This window comes from Parus major, chromosome 4 (genome assembly GCF_001522545.3).
Source record: "Parus major isolate Abel chromosome 4, Parus_major1.1, whole genome shotgun sequence".
Taxonomy (NCBI): Eukaryota; Metazoa; Chordata; class Aves; order Passeriformes; family Paridae; genus Parus; species Parus major.
The window spans coordinates 7,289,996-7,312,729 of NC_031771.1; the positions used below are offsets into that span (position 1 = coordinate 7,289,996).

Here is a 22,734-nt window from a genome sequence, read left to right on the forward strand (position 1 = left end):
CTCCTCCTCCTCCTCCTCCTCCTCTTCCTCTTCTTCCTCCGCTTCCCGCTCCTGCCCTCCCATGTGGTGCCTCAGCACCGGCAGCGCTTCGGGTGAGCGGTGGGTGACCTTCGTGGGCCGGGCCGGGCCGAGGGTGGCCGTGGCGCCCGCTTAGGGAGCGGCGGTGGCGCTGCCAGAGCTGCTCCCCCTCACGGCATTGCCCGGCCTCGGGGCCGGGCTCGGGGCGCCGGGGGGAGCTGAGGGGGGTCGGAGGGGCCACGGTGGCCGTGTCCTGCATGGGGGGCTGTTCCTGCTGGGGCAGCGCCGGGTCCCGCTGGGGCGGGCTTGGAGCGGGGGATGGCAGAGATTTGGGATCGGGGGTCCCACCTGCCCCCTGCGACTGGTCGGGTCAGGTTTGCAGGGAGCTGCTCGCAGCCCTGCTTTAGGCCCCGTTGTTTATCCTCCGGCTCCTGCGTGTCCATCCCGTTTTGTGGACTGGTTGTGGGGCTTGCGTCTGCCTTGCCGTCACTTCTTTGTGATTTCTTTGATTTCTAAGCAGCCATCTCTTCTATCAGAAAAGGAACTGGCATTAATTTAAGAGAGGGTTTTTAAATAGAGAGGAAAATGTAGGGAAGTTGACAACTCCGCCTTCTAAAACAGAGACTCCGTGTTTTTTTCAGTTTGGCTGCTGGGTGGGAGCTTTTTCATATCCATGTATAGAATAGAATCTACACTGTGGACCTTGAGTGAAGTCCTCGTGTACTTTCCAGGGGTGTTTTTCTTGTAACTGAAGCTGTTAGCACGGATAAAAAGCAACCGCTGACCTTTTATGTGTTGGATTTTGAAGGAATTAATATATCTGATTCTATGTTTCTTCTTAGCGTGCTTTTGTATCTGCTTGCAGTTTCCATTCACAGGTCACGTTCTGTAAAGCTTTCTGTGTTAACAATGTATTCATTCAGGACTCATAACACAGATCCTGTCTTTTGGGTCACACAGCTCCACAGCATCGTTATCAGGTCACTGCTTCCAGCTGACCTGTCTCGAAGTGAGATCGGGATGTATCAAGTGGAGGAAATCAAGTTTCGTTCTGAAACCGCCTTTCCTGATTCTTTCATGCATTTCAAATCTTCACTGCTGAAATACTCCTGTTAAAAAATAAATAACCCTAAATAAAACTTCAGCCTCCAGCACTTGGATTTGCCTTTGCTGGCAGTAAAGTGTTTGTAATTGTTTTGCCATGTAGGCATGGATGGGCAGTGACTGAAGCATGTCCTGCTGTTTTGTTAAAGAGATTCAGTAGGGGCCATTCTCCCAAATTTTTTATCTCAATGATATTTCTGAGAAGTTCTATGTAGCATACTTCACATACTAGGAATGTTTTTTTAAAAATTTATTTTAGTGTTTCCTGTACTCTTTCCAGTAGTGCTTTTATCTTAATTCTGATTAATTGAAATATCCCAAGTTATTTCAGAGTCTCTATTCCATCAATGAAGCAGAAGAGAGGATGAGACAACACTTTTGCATCAATCAATATTACATTAAAATAATGTCCTTGCCTAGAAAGTTGTTTTGGCACTCCCTTGGTGCAGCAGAGAGCTTGTCAGACCAGACTTTGGACTAAAAGCAAAATCTACATCTTCGTGTTTTTAAAATAAAGCATCACCACTATGACTTTCTGCTCATTTAATGTACTTATTTTTACCCTGTAGTGGCTGAACCATCTTAGAGTCATCATGGCTTTCTAGCATGCTTGTTCTAAAATTCAAGTGTCTATAACTTCTGTTTTGATAGTAATTTATTCTAGGTGTTAAAGAGTTCTTCTTTATTTTTGTGTACTGATTCTTAAATATTGGCTTTTTAGAAATGTACATGAATGTTTTTGTTAATCTGACCACAATTTTAACTTGTTATAGTCAAACAAGTTTCTTTTTAAAAATGACCATATTGGAGTTTGGCAGAATAAGTTTTATGGATGAAAATGAAATTTCAAAAAACCCATTAATTAAATTACACTGTTTTGAAGTGTGATGAGATTATTGAGTACATTTAGTATGGAGGGATCTGAAAATGCTAGAAAATTCCTGAAGTAAACTTACTAACCAAGTGTTTGATTATTAAATCTGTTATCTTCTTAGGTATACACAGATCCTGGACTATATTTTTAAATTGAGTAACCTGTATCCTGCTGACCAAGAAACCAGATCTAAATTCTCCTTTTTAGTACTGTTTGGTTGTTGTTTTCTTCCTCATTGGAAGAGCTCAGCAGTGGCTCTCTCTTCACTTCAGTAAGTGTTGCTTTGAAAATAATACTGAGCTTGCCTAAAATCTCATTAGATTTAGCTCTATTTGAGCTGGTGTATTTGTTGAAAGATAAATGATCCTGGCAAGGATTTTGGGGGTGTTGTTTCTTTCCAGAAAGGAGTGGGAGAAGCATCACTTTGTAAGAAATAGCAGAATTGGAAAAGAAGAGATAAAACGATGTTTAGGATATATGTTTAATACACCAATAAAGGCAAGATTACAAAAATAAGCTTTCTCTGTGACAGTGATGACATTCTTTCCCTCCTCTTCCTCCCTTCTTCCTCCTTCTCTCTCACTCCTTCTCTCTCTCATTCTCTCCATTAAGAAGGTGAAGAGATTAAGTCTGCTAGTGGTTTAAACCCAAACATTGTTTCAAGCTTCCATTCTGAGGTGTGTTTATGACAGCCCACATTCTCTGAAGAGTTTTGCCATGGTAACTGTGTTGAGAGGACAGAAATCAGCGCTATTACTCTTTGTTTGATCAGTGCAAGTAAAGTGCAGTTAGGACTGGTTGAAGATCTAGTTTGGATGTAGCCCTGATGTGCCTCTTTAGCTGGCTTATCATCAGTGGTGTCATGAATATCTGGTTTTAATTAGCATTTTAAATTCCTGCATGTTGTATCAACTGCCTTTATATTTTGCTTTAAATGAAAAGAGTTGACCTGAATAGCAAGGTTAATTTTCTTGGAATATATTAGATGGCTTTTCCTTAATGCAGAAATTAGAACAAGAAACCACTTTGTGTTAAAATCAATGAATTTGCCACTCTCCCAGACTTTAACTGCCTTGTTTTTACCTCTGCTTTTTCCCTAGATGACAGTGTGCTGCTAATGGGTGTAAGTAAATTAGATGTCTTGTACCGAAAGCTTCTCCTCACTAAACTTTTCATCAGAGGATGGGGAAAGCCCGAGGATCTGAAAAGGTGACTTGTTTAAAAAGTAAAAGCATAAATGATATGTTACATTAAAAGAAAAACCCAACCCTTGAAGTAGCAACAGTAATTGCTATCTTGTATTTAAAATATAAAAAGTGTTTAAATTGGTTCTATTTAAGAAATCATATGTTTGTATACCGAGGGAGTAACAGGATTTAAAAGAAGTCTTAAAAGGATTTCAAGTTTTTTTCCTAAGAGGCTTTTCTTGAGAGAATGCCTGAGTTCCCAACTATATTTTTACTTGTGTTTTTCTGATGGCATATGTCAAGCAGCATCTCTGGAAGTGTTTTCTAAAAACAAAACTTGATGAATTTCTGGAGAAGAATTGTTTCTGTTTAACATTAACATGTTTAACATGCTATCTTTCTGTAACTTCCTAATTAGTTTTGAAAGTGTAAGATTTAATCACAAGTTTCTGTCCCAGCCCAAAGTAGTAAACTCTTTCTTTTTAGATGTCTTGAAAATAAAAATAAAAATAAATTTGCTTTTAAGCATTTGATTATTTTTTATTAATTCCTATTGAGATTAATACCTGGAAGCTGAGCACTTATATTTCTTAAGTATAAAATTGAAATGACTATATAAATTCTGTATTGTGCAGTATTTAAATAGGAAATTATAAACCTGCATTTAATAAGCTCACTCTTATGTATATGAAAATCAATAAAGAAAACTTGGAAAACAACTGAAATAAAATTTTGTGCACTGGATAGCAGTAGAGTTTTATGGGAGCTTGTTTATTTTGTTTTTAAGTCCATGTGAAAGATTTGATCTGGAAATGGCACTTGGATTGCTTTGTGTGTCTGTTTTCAGTTGATTTTTTCTCTTTAAGTAACAGACTTTCCTTTGATTGAAATAGCCAACAATGATGGGGTTTGTTTTGATTGCAGCATTTCTGTATTCTATTCCATGTGTATATCCAAAATGGGATATTTTAATGTTATCAAAACCCTCTCTTTTAAAAACCTTTGGGTTCTTGGTGAGACACAGTGAAGTTTCAGTGTCCCATTTCCCTCCAGTGCAAGTGGTGTCTTCATACAGGGAGCCTCTGACTGCTCACCAGTGCAAGGCTTGCCTGGGCTCTGGAGGGTGATCACACCCACACCAAATGGCACTAAGGTTGTGTTGCTGGTGGTAACAGAGATACCAGCTACAGTTCCTCCTTCTTCATTCAGGGAAAAAATCCTCTCCCACCAGATCAAAAGTGGTGGGAGAAGCAGGAGGCAAGCTTGCTGGTCTGCAAAGGGGGAGAAAGTTTTGTTCTGTGTGTTGCCCCTGACTGGATGAAGGTGAGCTATTCCCCAGCAGCCTGGCTTCACCTGGATGAAGAAGGAAGAATACTACCTCCTCCTGACTCCTCACACTGGCTTGTGGGAGGAGGGTTTTTATTTTTGTTTGTTAACTCATCACTGTGAAGCTCCATTATTAAGTTAGTAAATGTTTTATACTTCAGGTATTATCTGAGATTGAATGGCAGACTATCTAATCTGAAATTCTGTGTGCACACCCTTGGTGTAATGAATGTTAATATCCTAACTCTTTGTCCTCAACTCATTAGCAAAGGTTGAAATTCCTCAGTAGAGGCAAGATTTAGCCTTCAGTATCCACCTAACTATAGAAAAAATACATAAATGCAGTATTTTTAGAAGATTTATAGTCAAAACGTCTCTGTTTAGTTTACCCTCCACACTCACATCTTTACCCTTACTTTATCAGAAATACTTAATGCACTTGCTGTTTTCTATAAGAAAAACAAAGGTTATAAAGTAGAGCTATTTCTTCTGCGGTGATAAACTGGATTTTTTTCCATTCTTTGGGTTTTCTATGGTGTTGGGGAGGTGAACAGGTCATTCCTCTGTGCTTTTCACTCAAAACTCTTCTATCTTGTCAGGTAAAGTCTGTATTTATGAGCACAGAAATGAGCAAGTTATGAGCTATTTAAGGTTGAAAGGGCCAATTTGAGGGCATCAAGTCAAAATCCCTGTTCAAAATGAAGCTGACTTCGTTTCTTCAAGTCACTTGGCGCTTCATTCACTTCAAAGGCACTTCATCCCTTGAGGATGAAGGTCTTTTATAGTTTCCCTGGGCTATTTTTTCATGTGCTTAACTGTGAAAGCAATCTTTCACTTTGTTCCAGGAGGGATTTCTTACACTGCAGCACACGACCATTGCCTCTTTAAGTGTTCATGTCCTTCAGTAATCCTGTCCTCTCACTGTACACCTCTGAGAAGAGTTTTGTTTCAGTTACTCTGTGTAGCTTTGCAGACAATTTAAGTAGCAGAAGAAAGCAACCAGATTTGCCCCTTAACCTTCTGTTCCCCAGCAAGGTACTTGAGACTTTTTTTTTAACTTAGAAGCATCCTATGATAGCTACCTGCTCCGTGGTGGCCTGATTGATCTGTAAATGCAAATCTGTCTTCACAAGTTTTCTTTGTTTGTGGCTTACTTTAGCTCCTGAAATTTTATAAAAATATGTCTCTTCTTTTTTTTAGATTAAAAGTTGAATCTTCTCTACTTGTTTCCTTTCAACAGAATATTTGAATTCAGAAAGATTATTGGAAACAGGGAAAAATGCCAGACGCTTGTTTCGAAAGATTACCCAGTGTTCATTGACAAGGTACTTAAAAGCAAGAGATGATGTGATTTAACTGCATTTATTTTCCTATGGGTATATAGAGGTGAAATAACTTGGTACTTAACACGAGGCCACTTTAATAGGCTACTAGAAGAGAATGGAAGGAAATAGAGACTAAAGCAGTGCCTGTACAGATACTGGCTTTTTTCTTTTTTTCCCAGTAGTACAGTAATTGGGCAGTGAGATGTCAAATGTTGAAACTCAAAAAATGTTCAAAACTTAGTCTGTGTTACTGAATGTATTTAAAATGGGACAGCATTGCATCTTTCTTTGATTCCTGTAAAAGGTTAAAGACTGGCATAATATTTATTTCTATTGTCCCATTTTTTTCTGCAGGTTGAGGGGCAATCAGACTGTAAAATCCTCGAGGGGCACTTCATTTCCCCCTTGGCTCATTGTGTCCCAGGTATCCTGCCAGTTGAATCTCTTGTAGCAAGGTAAGAGAAACCGAGAGGTATTTCTGAAATTAGTGCTGCAGAGAAGTAAAGTAATGGTATGTAAGTAGTTTTATTGTGCAGCTAATTGATTGTAATGCAAACAATCTGTAAAATCTTATTCATGTGATATGTGATAGTTCGATCTATGCATTAAATAAAAAATCCAATACCAAAATATTACTTTTTTGATTTGGTTGGGTGGTGGTTTTTTGTTGTTGTTTTTTGGTTTTTTGTTTGGTTTTTTGGGTATTTTGGTTGCTTTTTTTTGTTTGTTAGTTTAGTTTTGTTTTGTTTGGGTTTTTTGGTTTTTTAAGCTTAGAAATCATATTGCATAAAGCTGTGGAATACCCTGTGTCTTTTGAATTATTGGTTTATTTTTTTCCAAATGAGGGGGATGCTGGAAATAAAAAACAGTAGTTGCTGTTTTATATGTAGCAGGAAAAGCTGTTTATATCAAAGAATATTGTGTTGTATTTGAAGGAGCCATTCCATTGAATCCAAAAATCTTGTGTCTGTGATAAAATAGCAAGCTTATTTTATTGTAGCCAGAGAAACTGGTACTTTTCTTACCTGGCAAACAGAAAAAAAATAAACAACAAAACAACAACAAGCATTCTCACAGAAAACTGGAGGCTCCCTAACAATGCTGGTTTCACACTAACATTTCTTTGCCGATGACTGGGTTTGCAAAGGGAGCATAATTTCTGTTTGCTTTTAGTTTTGAGCTGAACTATCATGCTGAATTTTTTTCCCAGACTTTGTTTAATAGCACAAACAAAAGTTTGTCAGCTCAAGTTGATATGGAAGTTGTAAATTTTGTCAGTAATACTGGTTGGTATTTATATATGTGTGCTCAAACATGTAAAATTAAGGGATGTGAGAAGAAGGCTGATAGTCATGAAATTAGTTCTGTTCCACCTCTCTACTGGCTAGAGAAAGAAACTGTTAACAATATCAAACTAATTAGTGCCATACTGGAAAATATGATGTACTCACTGTTTCCTTTTCTATGTTCTGTTGTGCTTTGTAGCCAAGTTATGATAATTGTTACTTTGGCCAGTATTGTGACAGGTTCAAAAAGCTGTACAAATTTCCCTCAAGATGGTATGAATGCATTTGCTGAAGTGTAACACTCCCGTAGGTAACAGTGCTCCATCTTGTGGGGAAAATTGTGGTGGCTCAGAAAGGATTTTTTTTTTTCAGTAGTTTAAACTGTAAATAAGTAGCAGCAGAAGACATTAATTGAATGATATTGAGTGTATAGAATAATTTCATGGTTTATATGTTGGGGTTTTGATTTTTTTTTTATTTATTGCTCATCTTAATCTTCAATTTCAGCTGTTGTGCCTTCAGGAGAAAAATAGCAATGATGCCTAGGAGAGCTGGACATGCTTGTTTAGGCTGCTCTTTATCTGAAGTTGCATTTCTCCACTCTGCAAAGTTTAAATTGTGATGATGAGGTAGTAGTTTTTTTTAGGAACATGATCTTTCATCTTGGCTCCTTTTCTTGTTTGGCCTTTCTTCTGTCCTACTTTCAGATTCCTTTGTTTGCTGAATGTGTTCATGAAAAATGATGTTGCTGAATTGCTGGCAGTTTGCCTGCAGGGGTTACAAATAGTTATGTTGTTTTGGTTTTAGTTTTTTAATTAATTTCTCTTGATACAGCTTGTTGATAGATATTCTCACTCTGCTAAAATAGGTGTTCATTTCTCATAGATTTCAGTTCATCATACCCAGAAGATGGAACGGCAAGCACAGACCTGTGTGCATTCATTTAGCAGGCACTGGAGACCATGTGAGTGTGTAAAATGTAAAATTGTTATGGAGAAATTCAATCATCAAATTTTGTCTTACCTATATTGTTTGTGCACCCTATCTTTAGCACTTCTGGAGAAGACGCACGTTAATGGCGCGGCCGATGATTAAAGAAGCCTGTATGGCTTCCCTGTTGCTAGAAAATCCTTACTATATCCTTTTGTGGAAAACACAGTAGTTGTTCCTAATGTCCTCTCTGGGAGGTAGAAGAGTTACCACACTCGTAAAATACCAGCTTTCTGGTACCCAGTGGGTAGAAGCAAAGAGAGTATGACTGCTATGTGAAACACAATTCTATGGTACCTCAGGGAACTTCTGAGAAACTTACTCTTATCACTTCAGATTTGGGTGGGTTTTTAAAAAAGCGGTTCAGTTTTGTTCTGTCATCTTGTATAACAGTATTATTCTGTTTCATTAAATTCTCGAGTTACACTTTTTTCCTACCCATACATCTGACAAAAGCAAAATGTTGCAAACTGCATCATTGAAACAGGTTGAATTTAATTAGGTGACAGTTTAAATTTGTGAGTTTAAGTTCTAAATTTCAATTAATTCATGCTATTTATGCATATTATTTATTTAATATATATTTTTTTTAAATGGCCAGTTTTGATAAATCTTTTTTAACTTTCTTTAACTGGAGTCTTTTACATGGCTGTAGAAAACCTAAGGATCAATTGTAAGTATTCCTGTTACATTTATAGATACCAATTTTTTTGATACCGCTTTTCTTTTTTTTCTCTTTCAAGCTGAAAGTTGTCTAAACTTTGGTAGCTTATTAAGAAAAAAACATTTCAGAAACCACTAGTAACCTGCCAATGTGAAATTATCTGCTCTTTGCTTAACTGATTTGGGTGTTGTGTTAGGAGATCTTGGGGATCGGGAAAGTTTGCACAAGATGAACTTGCAGTATGGAGTGAGATGCAAACATCTTGTGTCAGTACAAGCCAGGGCTGTTTTATTTTCCTGACTCACAGCTGCATGACAAGTGCTGCTGTTATATTTCAATCAGCTCTGAATAATCTTTCCTCAGATAGCGTATTTCCATTATAATTGCTAGTATTTTCCTTTTCTGAGATCTTTTAAGGATTTACAGGCATATGAATAGATCTAGTGTTGATTAGCTGTTAGTCAGGATGCTGTGCAATATTCAGTATTTTATTGGATTTGTTTCTTCAGTCAGTTTCTTAAATTGGAATTTGGAAGCCTAATTAGGCAGTCTTGGTTTTTTACTTTTTATATTTTCCAAACCACAGACATATTATCAGAATTAAACAGGATATGTGTCTGAGGCAAAGCTTTTAGTCTCTCAATATTTCTGAAAGTCCAAATATGAGTTGGAGTTTTAATCCTTTTTATAATCCTAACTTGGACATTTAACGTGACTAGAAGACACAGGTGTTTTTTGTAAGATTATAGGAAAGTGACAGGAGAAAGCACGTGCTGAAGTACATCCATTGGTAGGTTAATTTCCAGTTATGGGTAATCTGATGCAGAAGAATAAATTAAATGACTGTTCTTAGTTGTTCAGTGTGTCAGGATTGTTTCAAGGCAGGGCAGTGCTCAGTCTAATACCCCAACAGGTGATTGTCATTCTCCAGTACAGGGTTACACAGTGCCAGTGAAACAGGTGACAGTGTTCAATAAATACAGCAGCTGCAGAAGGATGAGGAGTCTCACAAAGCTGTAGGAAAGAATTACATTAGGCTGTAAATGCTGCTCTGCAGCAGCTATGTTCATTTCTGTCATTTCTGTGTGACTTCACAGTGAGCTTTGTCCTTGTGCTTCAGAGTGTCACAAATGTGATGGTGGCATGCTGGCAGGAGAGGCCAGGAGCCTTTTGTAACCTGGCTGTGGTACTGAAAATACTCAGTCCCCCTCTCCAGGTTAGAGGTCTATTATTTTTAGAGTCACTCTGATGGCTCAGCCAAATAGATTTCTACTCCTTTTGTGTGTCTTCTGTGTTTTAGCGCTTTGCAGTACACTGCCTGAATTTCTCAATGCCGTGACAAACTTCCCACATTACAGTTTCAGTCTTACAGTGACACTGATGGGTGCTTCCAAAGCTGACATACTGATTGCTCTTCAAATGTTGTGTGCATTTTTACAATGATGTAAAACAGGTAAATAAGAAAAAAAAAATATACTTGTTTCTGCAAATGAGATAGGGTATGCTTAGGACTGTATCATTTTGATTCTATTTCTAAAATACCTGTGACAACTTCACAGGATAGAATATTGCTACTAATGAGTTGCTAATGTTGGTAATTGTTTCCAAAAGACCAAGCTGTCAGTGATTTTACACTAAAAGCATAGGCAGGTGTCTATTTCTAGTCCTCATATGTATGAAAAATTACAAGTGCCAGAAAATCTGGGCTTGCTTTTTCCTCCTGTTGAATCAACAGGAGTCTAGCTCCAGACTTCTGTGGGATTGTGATGAAGCTGTGTATAAAAGTATGTATAGAATGATAAGAACTGTCAGAGTCTAATCTTAGAAAATAAACCCTCTATTTTCCTTTTCTGGGGAGAAAAGACGGTCATGTTTAAAAAATGTCTCGGACCTGTTTGTGATGGGAGGAGCTCTAATTCTAGAATCGGCAGCTCTTTTGCACTGGCTAGAGAGAGAAGGCTATGGACCACTAGGGATGACTGGAATATCCATGGGAGGACATGTAAGCTTTTATATCTCCTGTTCAGTAATTTTTATTTTAACTTCTCATTTGATTATGTAGCATACGGAAATAATTTGTTTTACAGTGTTGATCTCAGAAGTGCTTTAAAATAAACACTTAGAGTCATGAGAAACAAATTGTTGGCAATTCTCATGTTCTCTTGTGCTGAATTAGTATAATCCTTAATATGTACTGACAAATCATAGAGCCCTTTGTCAGCCATCTCCCAGCAGGCTTAATAAGAATATAAACTTCTCACATAATTGTTTTTTTTTCCACAAGGGTTGGGGGCAGAAATGTTTGCTGAAAGAAAGTCTGCACTGATCGATTGCTAATTCTCCCTCTTTTCCTCTTTTCTTCTTGCTTAAACCTTTGTGTTTTAATGCATTGTGTGAAATACCCCTTCTTTGTAGGCATGTTGTAATTGAGGTGACTTTTGGTGTCAGTGATCATTGGTACTGATCAGAGATTTCTGTGGTGAGATGGATAACATTTTCTGTGTGACACTGTGCGTACTCAAACTAAACCAGCAGTGTAGCACTAAGATGCTTGAAAGACTAATATACAGTTAAAATGTTACTGCTTGTGTCTCTGCAGATTATCACAGCTCTGTTAGACACAGGTGCAAAGCTTATTAAAACAACATCCTTTGTTTGTTAGGAGCTCAGTAAATAATCTTGGTAATGGTAGTGTTTCCCAAAAGGAAAATATTCCCCTAAAGCAGAGTTTTAGAACTGTAAATGTCATAAATGTACAGAGCACCTTTGGTTTACGTCAACATCACCCTGCTGAATCTTTCACAGTTTTTTCACAGTAACTTCTGTGAAATAATTGATATGTGATGTTGATATAGATGTGTTTTACAATGGAAGGTTGTAAGCATTGATTCAGTTCTGCTAAAGGGGAGAGAGTTCTACTGGAGAGAATCAGAACATAGATGTGTGGTGTTCTTGTAACTTATTAATAAAAATAATTAGAGTAGAGCAATAGTTCAGTTGCATAAATCATTTATTAGAACATCTAGAACAGACACGAGGTGTTTCATATTACTAAAATAAAAGTTGTCAAGAGCATTCAGTGAACTTCTGTACATTGAACTTACTTGCTCTGGCTTTTTCTGGGATAAAGAGAATAGTCACAAAAACATGTTCTGAGAACTGTTGCAAAAGTAATAATTCAAACTTAAGGGACAGAAAAAGTGTGCTTGACGTTGCAAATTACTTCTTCAAATTTTGTTTCCTTTATACAAATTTTGAAAGTACAGAATTTTAAATAGTCCTTCTCATAGATTGCCTCTTTTGCCTTGAAATAAACTTGCAAGAGCTTGGTGGAAAGTTACAGAAGTTATAGAAGTTTATGATTTTAAACAATTAATAGCTTGTATCTGTTTTTATAATTATAATTATTATAATGATAATTAATGATTGCAAATATAATTAATTTAATTGTAATTGTAATTAATGGAATATTTAGTAAATATTCTATTGGGAACACTTATAACCAAATCCCATTCAACCTTGAAATGAGCAACCTTTCCAGAGAAATGTTTATTTTTCAAAAAAGCACTGGAGACCAGATAATAACTTCTAAATAGGTGAAAGTCTATCCAGCTGCCACAGTCTTTAACTCTCTGGCACCACATGTTTCATAAATACCATGTAAACAAAGAATTTGAAGATGAGAGAGTTCTTTTTACCATATTGTGAATCCAGTATCAAAATGTGTAATAAGTGTCTTTGCTTCTAGATGGCTTCACTGGCAGTGACAAACTGGCCTAAACCATTGCCACTGATTCCATGTCTTTCCTGGTCGACAGCCTCTGCAGTCTTCACTACGGTAATTAACAAATCACAAAATTTTCTGTTACTATATTAGATTGTAATCAAAAATATAAGTTAAAATGTTTGGGCTGGCCACAAGGGAGGTGGGATTCCATGTCCTGTGTTATAATATGTGCTTGTGCTTTGATTGCAATAATTCTGAGGGCTGTCCGGGAACACAATTCCACTGAAAAAATCAGGAGAGGAACGGGTCAATTTCCTGTGTGTATCATTATTTTAGAATGACCTCTGGGTTTTACTTGTGTACTGAATTTATCATCTCAGGGTGTGCTGAGTAAGGCAGTGAACTGGAGGGAGCTGGAGAAACAGTATTTTACACAAACTGTGTATGAAGAGGAAATCATTCAAATGCTTGAATATTGTGGAGTAAGTATGGTTTATTCTACCTGTCTGCTAATATTTACATGTGCAAATCTAGCAAATAATGTAACTTCTTCTTACTTTCACTAAAAGTAGACAATTGTTAGCTAGAACATTGTTTCTTTATGCTTTGATAAATTTAGTCTTTAAAGGAAAAACCTGAGACACAAAAGTAATTATTTTGGTTGCATAATGAGTTTGAAGTGTAGCTCTTGCTAGAAGTTTTTCCTTCGATCACACTTAGTGTAATCTACAACATGAAATGTATTCAATCAAAATTCTGATAAATGCCTTTTTCTTTCCCCTCTAAGATTCTTTTCTTTGTGATAGTTCTTTTTCTAATACCCCACAGCAGGAGAAGAGGAGCTGGTGTGCAGATAGTTTTTACTTGGGCACTTGCCATTTTTAAGTCACAAACATTCCAGCAACACTGTTGGAGAAGACAAAATGAAAAGAAGAAACATTTTTCAAGATGTTCAGCTTGTGTCTCCCTAGTATTTAGAGACTGTCAGTTTTCCAGTCCTAAACATAGCATTAGACCTGGTCACATATGTTCATTTTCCTATTATTATTATTATTATATCATTTAAGTTTAAATGACTGTAATTACAAACTCAGAGTTTAATACAGAAAGAAAAGCAATTATTTATATCACAAGCTTCTGTATATGTAAGTACCTCCTGCAATTTTTTAAACTGACAGAAACGTAGAATGAAATTCTCAAGAGGTTATGATGATCAGGATTTAATTGAAAGACCTGCAAGCTGAAAATAGAAGTGAGCAGTGCTGGTAGTGTCTTTTTTTTATTTTTATTTTAATTATGAGTTCATCTTCAAAATAAAATTAGCCAACTGGTTTAAGGGAGAACCCTTAATTGTTGTCTTTTTTTAGACGGATTCTTTCAAGATGGGACAAGACTTTGTGAAGAACTTCCCTGACAGTGTGGACAGTCTGGCGGACATGGAAGTGGCTTCCAGAATATTCAGCTTTGAGTCCTTGAATGACTCTGTATCCAAGGAATCTGTTCACAGCTTTGCCACAAATAGAAGTGCTCTAAGTGCCTCTTCAGAAAGACTCTTAATGCAAGATGCTCCTAAAATGCAGTGCATAAATCAAACCTTTTCCACCAGTAGCAGTAGCAATAAAAACTTAACCAGCCCACAAGGACACAGGATAAATACAAGGAGAAGGAGTGACACTTTACAGAGAGAATCCTTAATGTTCATGAAGGGAGTAATGGATGAATGTACCCACGTAGCTAACTTCCCAGGTATGTATCTCTTTGTTTCAATATGCACTTTGGAAAGCTGAATAAAATACAGTGTGGGGAAAGGTATTTTCTTCCTTCTCCAAGTGTAAAGTTGCTGGCACCTTTGCTGAAATATGGAATTATTGTGAGCATTAGTCCATAGTGTCTATTTACTACTCCATTTCCTAATTATTTTTCTGTTCCTTCTTGATGGCCAGCTAATGACAAAGTCAGTTAAAAATTTGCCTCTCTGTATCTTTGCACATTTTTCTCCTCTGCCTTGCTGTGTCTTTTTTCAGATATGAGTTAGTGCAGATTTGTATTATGTAAAGGAACAAAACGCCTGTGTGATGTGAGTAATATCCAGGTCTAATTAATCTTAATTAATCTGCTAATAAGATTTTTCAAGCAGAAATCTCATACTGACTTCAGATAGAAGGTAGCCTGCATAGCTGAACACCAGGCTTGAATGATATTGCCAGTAAAAACATTTTGGGGGTCCTGGGCTGTTGCAGGCTGGTGAATACTGTTTCCCAGGACAGGCATAGCATATAGGGGGAGCTGTAGTCCAGCATTCCTTGGAGTTCAGGACAAACCCTTTCCAGCAATGCAAACAAGTGATTGCTTCCTAGAGCCGCCTTAAAAGGTTCTGCTGGAGTAGGGGCTCGGAATTCCTTTTGTGGCAGTTCATGGTTTGGCTGTGCATGAACCTGCTGAAGGCATCTCCTACAACATGCTTTGACTTTAGAGAGCATTGTCATTTAGTGTCAAAGCTTTCTGGGTACTGAGCCCCCGTGCCACCTCATGTCTTAGTTCTGTCATTTGGTACTCCATTGGTTCAAGTGTTTTAAATTTAAATAAATGTTAAAAATAAAGGAAACACGCAATAAAAGGAAACTACACTAGTGTAGATTCTTCCACTGCTAGCCAGAGATACTTTGTGATGAAAACCAGTGAAGTGCTTTCCTTAAAGCTTTTTAAGTTATTTCAGTAGACAGGAAAAGGCCTGTAAGTTTTATTCTATGTACAGACTTTCTTGTTTATCTAGACTTATCCAGGTATCACTTAGCTAAGCACTGACCTTCCTTGGAACTTAAAAGGATCTGTGTTCCCGATGCACTTGTCTAAGTGATGGAGTCCATTGTGTCAATAGTCTCCCAGGTTTCGTCATTCTCTGGGGGACTTTGCATCCCCTCCCAGAGTATCCTTGGAGTGAGGCCAGAGAGGAGCTTCAGGAAATCTGCCTAATTTTCAGATTTCATGGAAAATTGAATGGAAGACTTAAATTTGTCTTAGCATATTCTCTATATAAGATTTAGTATGAAAGAAGGAAGTGTTTACATTATTTTGACACCCCACTGGCAGATGTCTTGGCTGGTCACTCTTTAACATATCACATATTTTCTTTTTGAAGGGAGAAATGTTCTGTGTTCAACAATTTTGGTGTTATTTTTCTCAACATCATATTGGTGTTATTCCTGCTAGTAATCTGATTGGTGAAGTTCTGATTATGAGCAATAAATATGTATAACAATATGTTGGGATTTTTATGTTGCAAGTAAACCATGTGGGAAACAAAAAAGGAAGTGAACATAGGCTGTACTTACTGACCTCTTGTATCAAAAGTTGTCTTTTTTTCCTCCTTGAGGGGAAAAAAATCTATGAAACTTCTATTTTGTTGAATTTCATACTTCTTTTTGCCCAATAAAAAGGATCTCAAAGAACTGACATGAATGCTCTAGAGTTTTGTTGATGAGAGGACAAAAAATTCTCTTGTCAACTTTACAAGTCTTTGAGGAATTTCTGCTCTAGGGGTGAGAAGGATAAGGGTTAGTTTGTTTTTCCAATGGTGGCCTCACTACTGTAACATCAAAAACCAGATAAATTCTGCTGGAGACTTTAGAACATGTAATTTTATTAAAGCTTCAAATAATTTAATTTTTTTTGGTGAAAATAGCGTTTTGACAACAGAAATCTCTGCTGTTGTGTTTTTATTTCTTACCACAGATGAATGAAGTTTTGCTTTGTTTTCCTTTAGTTCCAGTTGACCCAAGTTTAATCATAGTAGTACAAGCCAAGGAGGATGCGTACATTCCGCGCACCGGCGTGCGCAGCCTCCAGGAGATCTGGCCGGGGTGTGAAATCAGGTATCTGGATGGAGGTCATGTCAGTGCCTACCTCTTCAAACAAGGACTTTTCAGGTAAGGTGAACAGAAAAGTTTAAAATTAAATTTTAGATTTAATCAAAATGAAAGCTTGACTGTAAATAAGTAGTACTTTCATGAATTTGTGCCTTAGTAATATTAGGCATTGATTTCCTAAAGACAGTTATGTGAATCAGTTTTATGAGTGCAGTTCTGTAGTTTTCAAAAAGTTAAATACTTGTGCTGTTGATTTTAAAATACAAGGAATTAGGAAGACTATACACACCATTTAGGAAGTCTAAGGAACAACAAAAAAGAATAGCACTGTATCAGGTTAATATATGCTAACCAGTAGTTCAGGGCTATTTAAAATAGTTGCTCAAAAATTTCAAGCTATGCATGTCTCTGGTGTGTTTGAGTGGAAAACTCCAAATCCATCTAAGTTTTCACTTGCATTAAAGTTGGAAAACTGTCCCACTCATTCCTGAAACATAAATATATCACTAGATTGAAGTGAGAGATCCCAGAAATAAAGGAAGGAGAAAATACCACCTGATACCGCAGTTTTATTGAACTCTGTTTTGAAATTGTGATGATAGCTTTGTAGATATATTTGTAAATATATGGAAAGATGCCACTTACATCTGCCCTTTTCCAAATGATACAAATTCTCTTTTCCTGGTTTCAGACAAGCGATTTACGACGCGTTTGACCGCTTCCTCCAGAAATACACCATGTGATCTTTCTAATGCATTCAGACTGATCTCATTTGTAATTCAGCTTACTGGAACTCATGTTTGGAAAACAAGCCTCTTGTAGTGTTGAGCAGATGGTCACTGACTGTTGTAGGTAACAATTACCAGAAGTGGTAAAGTACCAGCATTGCTTTCATTTCAACCCAGTGCCATTCTGACACAGCTGCTTCAGCATTACCTGAGGAAAAAACAACAGCAGCATTTGTCAGTGCATGAGTGGTTCATGTACTTCATGTCCAATCAGATTGTGTGTTCCTTCAATTCTGAATAAATTCTGAATCGTGTGTCAGTAGAAAACAGACCAATCAAGTATTGGAAGAATGTAAAATGTGCTGTGAGGCTAAGCTGCTCTCTTGTGTTTGGTGTAGTTTTGGTTTGTTACAGATACCTCGGTTACCTCTTGCTTCCTCATGGCCTTGCTGTTCCTATTGTGTTGTACCGTGGCTTTGCCAGCACTCAGCCTCTTGTGTTTGTCACTGCTTTTCTCTTCAATTATGAATTGAAAATGAGCCTTAGCAGAAGGCTCAGCACCACATCTTGCAAAGAGAGACTTTGACAATTCAAGGGAAAGTGAGAGAGAGACGTTTTCATTCAATACATCCGTGAAGTTTTCCTGCCACTGAATTAAACCGTGCCATTACAGAAGGATCATGTAGCATTCATCAGCCAGGTTCACAAAACTGGAATAAGTGAAAATCAAGTGTCTGGTAATTAATTGTTTACATTAATTCAGTTGTATAACATAAGCTTTCAGATTTCTTTTATGGAATGATAGACGAAATAGAAATATTATCATTTTACTTTCTAAGTACTGGCTAATTCTAAGCAGTTAAACTGACAGCAGATTATATGGTGCTATAAAGACCTGTTGGAAATACTTCAACAGATGTCCTTTCTAAAGTGCACTCAGCACTGATATGCAAAATACACTTGCACTGTATAATTTAAAAGATATGTGAGACTAAAGGTTATTGAAACAGTTAGTTTTGCTCCTTGTTTTTCAACACTTGTCTTTTTTAATCAGATGGAAAATAAAGAAACTTGGATTTTGAATGCATTTAAGATAATCCAAAGTCTGTTCTTTCCTCTTTTGGGATCAAAAATGCCAACAAATTACAGTAGAATAAAAGGTTGTCATGTACCAACTGTGTGGGTATCTCTCCACATATTTTTTTTTTTGTAGTACTCTCCTATAACATTCTTTTAAAACCAATTTGCAGAGAAGTTGAAAACTGAAGCTCTTCAGTATTTAGTAAAGTCCACAACCAAGATTACTCTGAAACAAACAAAAAAATCCAGCCATTTCTCAGGATGTGTGACTTCTGTACCTTTCCAGCCAAGCACTTTTGATCTCCATGGTTACTGTAAAGGTTTTTAGCAGGCAGAGTATGGAGCAAACAAATCTCAGTTTACATATTCTCTTGAATTTTAGTCAGGTAGACAGGACTAGTAACTGAAGAAATCATGGTTCAATTGAAAATCAGGTGTGTTCAGATAAAACAGAAGAGCAGCAATTTTGAATAACCCAAATGATGTAACATACAAATTCACTGAAAATACAGAAGAGGTTCTATTCTGTTGGAAGTTAAATTGCTTCTTTCAAGCGGTTTTTCATCATTTCCTTGGACAGCGTTGGTTTTGTATATGGGGAGCCAGTGTGAAGTGACTAGCACATATAAACACCAAATATTTGGAGGGTTTGAAATGAAATATTAGTAAATTTGCAAATTTAAAATGGAAGTCTTGACTAGTGTACTAAAAGATTCACAGTGTTTACAAGCACATTCATCAACTAAGAGTGCTTTACCAGAGCACTGACCGCTGTTCAGCAGCTTTTGTAGCTCTCACATTTTAAATGTAATTGTGTGCTTCGTGTCCTGCTTCTGTTGCAGCTATGAGAAAGGGAGATAACTGGTGGCAAGGGAAAGGGCTTGAATAAATGCAAGAGAGAAAAGACAGATTTTGTAAAGGCCAGGAGTAAGCACAAAAAAAATCAACTATGCTACAAAGTATAACATGCCAAAGTAAATATTTTCAAAGCGCACAATACCGGGAATTACACAACTGATGGGAACTCTGCATCCTGAGGTTGGTGTCCTGATGGTATTGCTAACAAGGTTTGACTTACCAAAAGGGCACAGAAGGATGTTTAGGCTAATAGCACTCCTGCTGTGAGAGTGTCTTTGGGGACAAATGCTGCTCCTGGTTCTGAGAGTGTCTTTTGGGACAAGCAGTGAAAGACTGGCTTCTGACCAGAATAAGGAATCACACTTTGCTCAGTAACTGAAGTTGCCAAATGTGAAAGCCCAGTAAGCATTATTTAAGAAATTTCTCAGGTTTGAATAAAAAAAAAAAAAAAAAAAGAAAAATGAGCTCAGTGGTCTGTTTCTGCCAGTTATCAGACATAGGGAGCTGGTCTGTGAAGGGGGTAGTCTTGCTGTGTATGTGTTTTTAACTCTTGAAAAATCGACTTTTTAAATCATATTTTAAGGTTAAATCCTAAGAAAGTATAAATAATCCATTTTGGTGTTAAATGAGAATGTGGTTTTAATCCAGGAATTGCATGAGAGAAATATTGTAATAAGGTTTCTTGTGTGTAACAGGTAAGCCATTCTGTATGTCTTAAATTTATTGTAAAACTGGCCTTGGTAATTTTTTGGTTTTAAATTTTTTCAATAAAAGTCCTAAAAACGTGTAGGTGTGAAGGTTTGGTTTTTTCGCTCTCTTGTTAACAGGTGTTCAAAATGCATCCCACTGTTATCCTGTAATCCTTTCTGTTCCTACTAGAGCTGTAGCAGGAGGAGAGCGGGTAATCTTCAGGACATGATAAAAGCTTCACACAACAAACACCAATGTTGCTTTGATGTTCTTCTACATGCCTAGAAACCTGGTAAAGAAAATAAGCTTGTATCAGCTAATTAAGATACCACTGTGATTCCAGTTTTACACTTGCCAGTGCAGGACATATCTAATAACGGAGCTGTTTCTAATTCTTTCTCCAAGGCCAATAAAACTCCCCAGATAACTCAAAAGGAACCACTCAGGAGTATATATATATATTTTTTTTTTTCTTCAGCAAGGATAGATCACTTGTGTTTTATTACTCCAAAAAGTCTGCAGAAAGGAAACACTATATGAAGGAATGGAGTCTTGCTGTTTTTTCTTACTTCTTGAATATTTTATTATTTACATTTGCTTCTTGAATTCTTTCTTACCTCTGGAATGTCAAATGCCTGTAATGGAGATACTCTGTAAACAGTAGAAAAGTGAAAATCCTTGGATCCTCAGAATACTACTTTTGCTTGATAGCTGCTAGCACTTTGAGGCAGGTTTTTGTTTGTTTTATCTTAATTGTTTCTGTCTTATGGGTTTTTTTTGGAATTTTTTTTTAAAATGTTACTCTGAATTGCAATTGGTTGGGCAGGGGAGTTTCTTTATCTCAGACCGTCAGGTTCCCTGCCAGCATGGCAGTAATGATAAGTTACACAGTATGGAAAGGAGCTTTTTGTAGCCACGTAATTCCTCCTGAATTTTTACCCTATAGGAGTAAAATGCTGCTATTCCATGCAGTCCTGGAATTTGCAATGTTCCTTGGTAGGCTTGGTTGCTTCCACACCAGATAAAACATGAGCATTAAAACATAAGTAAGAGTTGTTCTTCTCTTGGTTTCATTTGGTGTAAATAAGATGCTTTTCCAAACATGAGCATTTTAAGTACTGTGTTCCGGAAGGAAGGAGAGTTTTGCCTGAGGAGCCTGACTGGCGCTGCTAGAAAGTAACAAGGAGGATGATACAAGTGGACAACATGTGAAGGATGATCCTAGCAACTGCAAAAGCTTTTAGTATCCTCTTCAGCCCCAGTCCATCCAACAAAATCTGCAGGAAGCTCCCCCCTGCAGAGTTAGCAAAGCAAGTATGGACAAAAACTTCTCAGGCGCCACGGAACTGACCAACTTTAGTGCTTTTCTGCCCCCCACGTAATTAGCCTTTAATTATTTTCCTGCTTTTTTCCTGCTCTGTTCAGGTTCCTGCGCTGTAGTATTCCTGAAATCCCAGCTGGCCTACTCCTCTGCTTCCTTATCTTCTAAATCTTGTATGGGAAAAAGAGGAAACAGGAGGTTAATCCTCTTCTTACCTGTGACTTAGGTAGGGCCTCTTTACTTTCACATCACTCTTAACTTCTGCTTAACTTCAGAGCTTGGGAGACCAAATAAAAGAAAATGGAAATTGTTTTAGTATGACTGATTCTCCTTTTTTCAGGAATGTATGTAGTCAGCACCTCCTTGATTAGTAAATGTATGGCATCCAAAAAAAAAATAAAATTCTTGGTATCAAAGAAAAATGTCTCTAAGGGTTTGAAGATTTGCTGTAATTTTAATGATTCTACCTTTTTTTTGGTCATTATTGATACAAATTTTAAAAGAAAATACATGTCACTTTCGGTACAAAAAGTGCTTAGAAGCAGAAATGACGTTTTCCTCTATCTGTGAAAATTCCTCTAATGTTTGGAACTGAAATCTGCAATTACAGGAATGCGCATTAACACGTATATGTGGTTTGCTCCTTGCCACGTAACAATTGTAGCAGATGTTTTAATTCCAAGCCTTCACCACAGCAGATCATTAATTTCCAAAGATCTTGAACAAAGCAGAAGGCTCCTGGGGTTTGCTTTGAGGTAGGCCCAGACTTCCACCAGGTGATCTGATCTGCTACTACTGGACACACAGTTCCAGAATAATCCTCAAAATGTTTCAGTGCCTGAAGTTTCAGCTGCCGTGGGAATTCGTTGAGTTTTTGGTTGATTTGTGGTGGATTTTTTTCCTGATGAGGAGGTGAAACTCCACACGATCTCATTAGAGCGGAGAACAACATTACCCTGAACAGAACATATTTTACTGCTGCAAAACCCAGGAAATTTGTTTATTTGTGACACTACTTCAAAACTACTTGACTAGCTTTACAGAAGCCTATTTGGGAATTTGCTGAGTTCATTAAAGAAGTGTTGGCATTATTTTTTTGGAACACCTTCTGTAAGAAAGGGAGTAAGACGCGGCTGAGGGATGAATGAAAGAAATGGGAGAGGAGCGGGTGTCTTAAGGTGTAATCAAGGAGAATTGTGGGAGCACGAGGAGCTGGGAAACAGGGAAAGGAGCAAATAATATCGCGCTGCCGTGGCTTTCCTCATCCTGTGACCGGATCGCTCGTGGGACAACGCGGCGGCAGGAGTGCGGGTATAACCAGTGAGCGTGGAATGAGCACACGTGCTACCGGGAGATGATTTTCTGGGGGATTTTTGGCAGAACGTAGAAAGGTGGAGGAGAGGTGGTGTGATGGCAGAGGTACCTGTCTGTTGGAAGGCTTAAAAGATACGGGATTCCCTCGCTGCTGGGACCTCAAGGATGCTCTCCTGCGCCTGTCGAGCACGTTCTCGAGGCTGCGGCCCGGGGAGTCCCCTTCTCACCAACGAGACGCGCTCACCCTCCTGCTCACCATAGCCAGCCCCTCCCCGCGCCGTGCAGGTGCGGGCGAGGCCTGCAGAGCCGAAATGTCCGAAAGGCCCTGGAAAGCCTCCCGGCCGCGTGAGGTCACGGCGCACGGGAGAGCCCCGGG

General features: G+C 37.8%; 1 protein-coding gene across 3 annotated transcripts; it reads left to right on the forward strand.

The window, feature by feature from the left end:
* Positions 1-6: 6 nt before the first annotated feature.
* Positions 7-19,820, forward strand: ABHD18 (abhydrolase domain containing 18). 3 transcript variants are annotated; one of them, XM_015624664.2, is made up of 14 exons: positions 7-92; positions 2,118-2,267; positions 3,097-3,205; positions 5,750-5,834; positions 6,189-6,289; positions 8,006-8,084; positions 8,172-8,256; positions 8,756-8,783; positions 10,638-10,776; positions 12,523-12,612; positions 12,882-12,983; positions 13,869-14,247; positions 16,265-16,427; positions 17,059-19,820. In XM_015624664.2, the coding sequence occupies exons 3-14, from the start codon at positions 3,114-3,116 to the stop codon at positions 17,108-17,110; spliced, it is 1,395 nt and encodes a 464-aa protein (XP_015480150.1). In that variant the 5' UTR covers positions 7-92; positions 2,118-2,267; positions 3,097-3,113; the 3' UTR covers positions 17,111-19,820. The 3 variants fall into 3 exon arrangements, with proteins under 3 accessions (XP_015480150.1, XP_015480151.1, XP_015480153.1); XM_015624665.3 differs by having other exon boundaries at positions 11-99; XM_015624667.2 differs by lacking the exons at positions 7-92; positions 2,118-2,267; positions 3,097-3,205; positions 5,750-5,834 and adding an exon at positions 7,628-7,749 and having other exon boundaries at positions 6,200-6,289.
* The last annotated feature ends 2,914 nt before the right edge of the window (positions 19,821-22,734 follow it).